General features: G+C 43.9%; 1 protein-coding gene across 1 annotated transcript in view; it reads right to left on the bottom strand.

Annotated features, from left to right (window-relative positions):
- TTC13 (tetratricopeptide repeat domain 13) overlaps nucleotides 1–4,469 on the bottom strand; it is a gene marked incomplete at its 5' end in the record, with an annotated part of 62,561 nt that overhangs the window by 5,300 nt on the left and 52,792 nt on the right. The window contains 3 exons of the mRNA XM_040464946.1: nucleotides 868–947; nucleotides 2,130–2,265; nucleotides 4,203–4,309. Of these exons, the coding sequence (XP_040320880.1) occupies nucleotides 868–947; nucleotides 2,130–2,265; nucleotides 4,203–4,309 (323 nt within the window). The remainder of the gene's footprint in view (nucleotides 1–867; nucleotides 948–2,129; nucleotides 2,266–4,202; nucleotides 4,310–4,469) is intronic.

Genomic DNA, 4,469 nt, shown 5'->3' with positions numbered 1-4,469 from the left:
GGGACAGAGAGAGACAGAGCATGAATGGGGGAGGGGCAGAGAGAGAGAGAGGGAGACACAGAATCGGAAACAGGCTCCAGGCTCCGAGCCATCAGCCCAGAGCCCGACGCGGGGCTCGAACTCACGGACCGTGAGATCGTGACCTGGCTGAAGTCGGACGCTTAACCGACTGCGCCACCCAGGCGCCCCAAGTGTGTTTATTTTGAGAGAGAGACAGAGAGCGAGAACAAGCAGGGGAGGGGCAGAAAGAGAGGGGGAGAGAGACAATCCCAAGCAGGTTCCGCCCTGTCAGCACGGAGCCCAAGGCATGGTTCAATCTCATGACCTGCGAGATCATGACCTGAGCCGAAATCAGGAGTTGGACAGTCAACCGACCGAGCCCCCCAGGTGCCCCCCTAACCTGTAAAACTTAAGCACACTATCTTAGAACAATCTTTCATAATTCTTTAGATGATATGGTAGATTGAGGACATAATATCTGGGTGGATTTTGGAAAAAACAAAAGGGAGTGTCTTGCCATTGCCTGGGGGTAGGTAGTACAAGCAAAAAGGAGTATGTTTTTTCAATGTAAAAACTTTTATTTAAAAACATTTTTAGGGGCGCCTGGGTGGCGCAGTCGGTTAAGCGTCCGACTTCAGCCAGGTCACGATCTCGCGGTCCGTGAGTTCGAGCCCCGCGTCAGGCTCTGGGCTGACGGCTCAGAGCCTGGAGCCTGTTTCCGATTCTGTGTCTCCCTCTCTCTCTGCCCCTCCCCCGTTCATGCTCTGTCTCTCTCTGTCCCAAAAATAAATAAACGCTGAAAAAAAAAAATAAAAAAAAAAATAAAATAAAAATAAAAACATTTTTAAATTATAGGGTATCACTCACCTGGATCCTCGAGAGAGTGGCATTAAATTATAAAAGTAATAAACCAAGGATAAGATTAAGTTGCAAACAGCATCAGCTTCCTAGGGGGGAAAAAAAAAGACATGTGCTCATGAATTTAAATACTAGATTATACACTAGTTTTTTACGAGGTGACAAGACATAAGAATCATTTACATCAAGGAAAGGGTTATTTCATGCGTCTCCTACAGGAACCTACGTTCCCATTCTTGAATACTTCATACTCTTTGCTGCCATTTTTTCCTTTTATTAAAAGAAAATGCTTTTAAGTTTATTTATTTATTTTGAGAGAGAGCGTGTGTGTGTGAGCAGGGGAAGGGCAGAAAGAAAGGGAGAGAGAATCCCAAGCAGGCTCCCCGCGGTCAGTGCAGAGCCTGACGTGGGGCTTGAATTCATGAACTGCGAGATCGTGACCTGAGCCAAACTGAGAGTTGGGCGCTTAACCGACTGAGCCACCCAGGCACCCATTACCATTTCTTCCTAATGAAAGGGTATGTATACAGTTTGGTTTAGAGCAATATTTTCTGAGCTGCTGTTAAAACCGAAACCTTTTCTGATAAACATAAAAATCTCAGCCTCCTTTAATGTTACTTGACACGTCAAAATACATATTAAGATTTAAACAAAACAAAGTGCTTATTAATGCTGAGGACGGTTTCCCAAGATTCTGACAGGCACACCCTCTGCGCCGAGATTTAGGTAATAAATACACTTAATTACGTAAAAACCTGAATGCTTAATTGTAGGTATGAACTGATTGAATGCACGAGAAATGAACCGACTGCCCAAGGACCGCGGATATCTACTCCAGAATGCGGACACTCTCAGCACAGCGGTAGCTGCTATCACCAAGGGGGCAGGCCAGATCCTGCCTCCAAGGAGACCCCTCGAGTTGGGGTGGGACCCGGAGGGAAGAGGTCACAGACCAGGAAAGGCCCACTGAGTGCAGCATGGGCCGCTGTCACTCTGGACCGACTTGTTCACTTCAATCTTGAGAAAGCCCAGACTTATAGCAACTATATAAATGTATCATTGCCCTTCCTCAGTCACTATCATTACTAAATACAGTAATTGTTTCCATAAGAATATTAAAAAGAAGTATTTATAGGTCATCAACGAAAACCGATCTCAAGCATAAGGTGCACGCACAATACCAGCGAAAGGGTAGAGGCTTTAAAAAGGTTACAAAAGAATCCTAGGAAGCATGGATAAAATGGAAAAAAGCAAAAAACCAAAAAACCTACCCCAAATTCTGATGAAAGGATCAGCACTTTTCCTTTTGCTGTTAGATCTTTATAAAGTGCATCTATTTCGGCATGATATAATTGTGTTCTTTCTTCTGTGGTTTGTGTTTCCACAGAAAACAGTATGTTGCCAACCCTAAAAATACAACAATGTGTGTCAGAGGCACGTATCGTACAATTCAAAGAGCCAAACACAGAAAGCAAAAAAAAAAAAAAAAAAAAAAAAAAAAAGGAAGGAACCAGTAGGTCGATGTGGCACAAGACGTCTGTGAGAGTGTATCCCACCTAACTTCAGCCAGATTGAGTCGTGTTCCATAAGCATGCAATTTTTTCACAAAATACAATATTTTGTTCAGTCTAACCATGTGTACCTATTATAGGAGCTTAAGCTGATATAGAAGGAAACTACACATCGTAAAAATGAGGGCATAGTAAATATTTTCTCAGACAGCCACCCTATTATGAGTGAAGATCGGGAGCCAGCACTGTTCAAGGAAGTTCAAGGACTCCATGGTGTCTTTTCAAGCTTTTGCTGCACACCTGGCTACACGCCAGGTACTGCGGAGGATAGAAAGTTGAGGCAACAGGCGTTTATCATATAACTGAACAGTTCTTAGATCTTGTAAAGAAGAACACAGCACAGCTGTTGCATTTACTGGGAAAGGGACAGAGCCCTGAGGCCATCAATTATTATAAGACCATATGCATCACCTAGTTCGTCAGGGTTCAAAAGAGGGAGATTAGGTCTAATTTGGAAAGACATGGACGAAAACAGGAAATGCTTCATGGAGGAAGGGGCCTGAATTTGAAAATCAGGACGGGAGTGAGAGAGGCTCAGAAGCAGGGGGTGGGAGGTGACCGCAGGGAACAAGCAGCCCAGCTGAATCAGCAGGCCAAGTTCAAGCAGGAAATGTTGCTGGAGGCCGCATCACAAAAGGCCTTTCGTGTCTGGCAGGGGAGGTGGTCTCAGTATCCACAGGCAGTGGAGGGTCTGCAGTGGGGAGCCACCAGGAGACAGGGGACGGAGACACCAGTTTTGAATCTACTTGTGCTGTGGGGGAGGGTGGCACATGGGTGGGGGGGTACACCCAAAATTCAAGGGATATGGAGGCTCCTAGGTGAAGCTTGGAGTTCAGATATAAGTAAGACTGGTTAATGAAAATGGTCACTGCAGTGCTATATTTCATAAAGTGAAAATGAGAAACACTCTAAATGGTCAGTAACAGAAAAGTAGTAAGAGAAACTCAAAAATATCCATAAAATGAAATACTCTGTAATCACTACAAATGCTTACAAGAGTATGAGAAAATGTTCATGATCAGGTAATGGTAAGGGTAGAAAAGAAGCAGGTTATAAAACAATGTGGAGTACAACCTCAGTTTTTAAGGAAAACCACCTAATGATTTTCTTTTTTATCTTTGTCTATCTGTGCATTCTAAATTTTTTTTTAACGTTTATTTATTTTTGAGACAGAGAGAGACAGAGCATGAATGGGGGAGGGTCAGAGAGAGAGAGAGGGAGACACAGAATCGGAAACAGGCTCCAGGCTCTGAGCTGTCAGCACAGAGCCCGACGCGGGGCTTGAACTCACCAACCGGGAGATCATGACCTGAGCCGAAGTCGGACGCTTAACCGACTGAGCCACCCAGGCGCCCCTCTAAATTTTCCATAATAAGGCTGCACTAATCTCATAATACATTAAAACCTATATCCAAAAAAATCTTACAATGGCTTTCTATCTGCCAATCTGTCATCTTTTCTCGTTTTATCATTAAGAGTGTTGCCCACAAGGAACTTTAAGAACCCAGAAGAATGCTTTCCACAAAGCACGTTAGACATTATACTTAATATCTAGAAAGTAGTCAGCAGCACAGTCGAATGTCTGCTGGCGTAATACTCTAAAAGTCACGTTAAAAACATAACTGGCTATAGCTGCACACTGGACCTTGACAATTTTCATTTCAGGATAAAGCAAAAGTCTGGTAGGTCTGACCTTCCGTGGCAATAATCAGGTGCATGCGCACTTCCTGACACCAGCCCGCCTTCACGCCCACGCTTAGGAAGCATACGTACTTGTCTCCCGTAATCGTGATTGTGAATCCATCGTATTCCTTCCCTTGATCTTTGAGGCTGGGAACTTTCGTGTTCACAGTGAACCCATCCTTCGTTTTAGTATTAAACTGCTTTCGGGGAAAACAAATTCACATTACTAGCGTATAACTCATTGTAAACCCCCAACTGCTATTCTGTAGCATTGACTCTGACTTCCATGTTTTGAAGTTTATTTATTTATTTACTTATTTGAGAGAGAGAGAGAGAGAGAGAGAGAGAGAGAGAGAG

This window comes from Herpailurus yagouaroundi, unplaced genomic scaffold (assembly GCF_014898765.1).
Source record: "Herpailurus yagouaroundi ecotype Mexico unplaced genomic scaffold, PumYag 530, whole genome shotgun sequence".
In the NCBI taxonomy this organism is placed as follows: domain Eukaryota; kingdom Metazoa; phylum Chordata; class Mammalia; order Carnivora; family Felidae; genus Herpailurus; species Herpailurus yagouaroundi.
The sequence above is the reverse complement of the archived record's forward strand: the minus strand, read 5'-3'. Positions and strand labels throughout refer to the sequence as shown.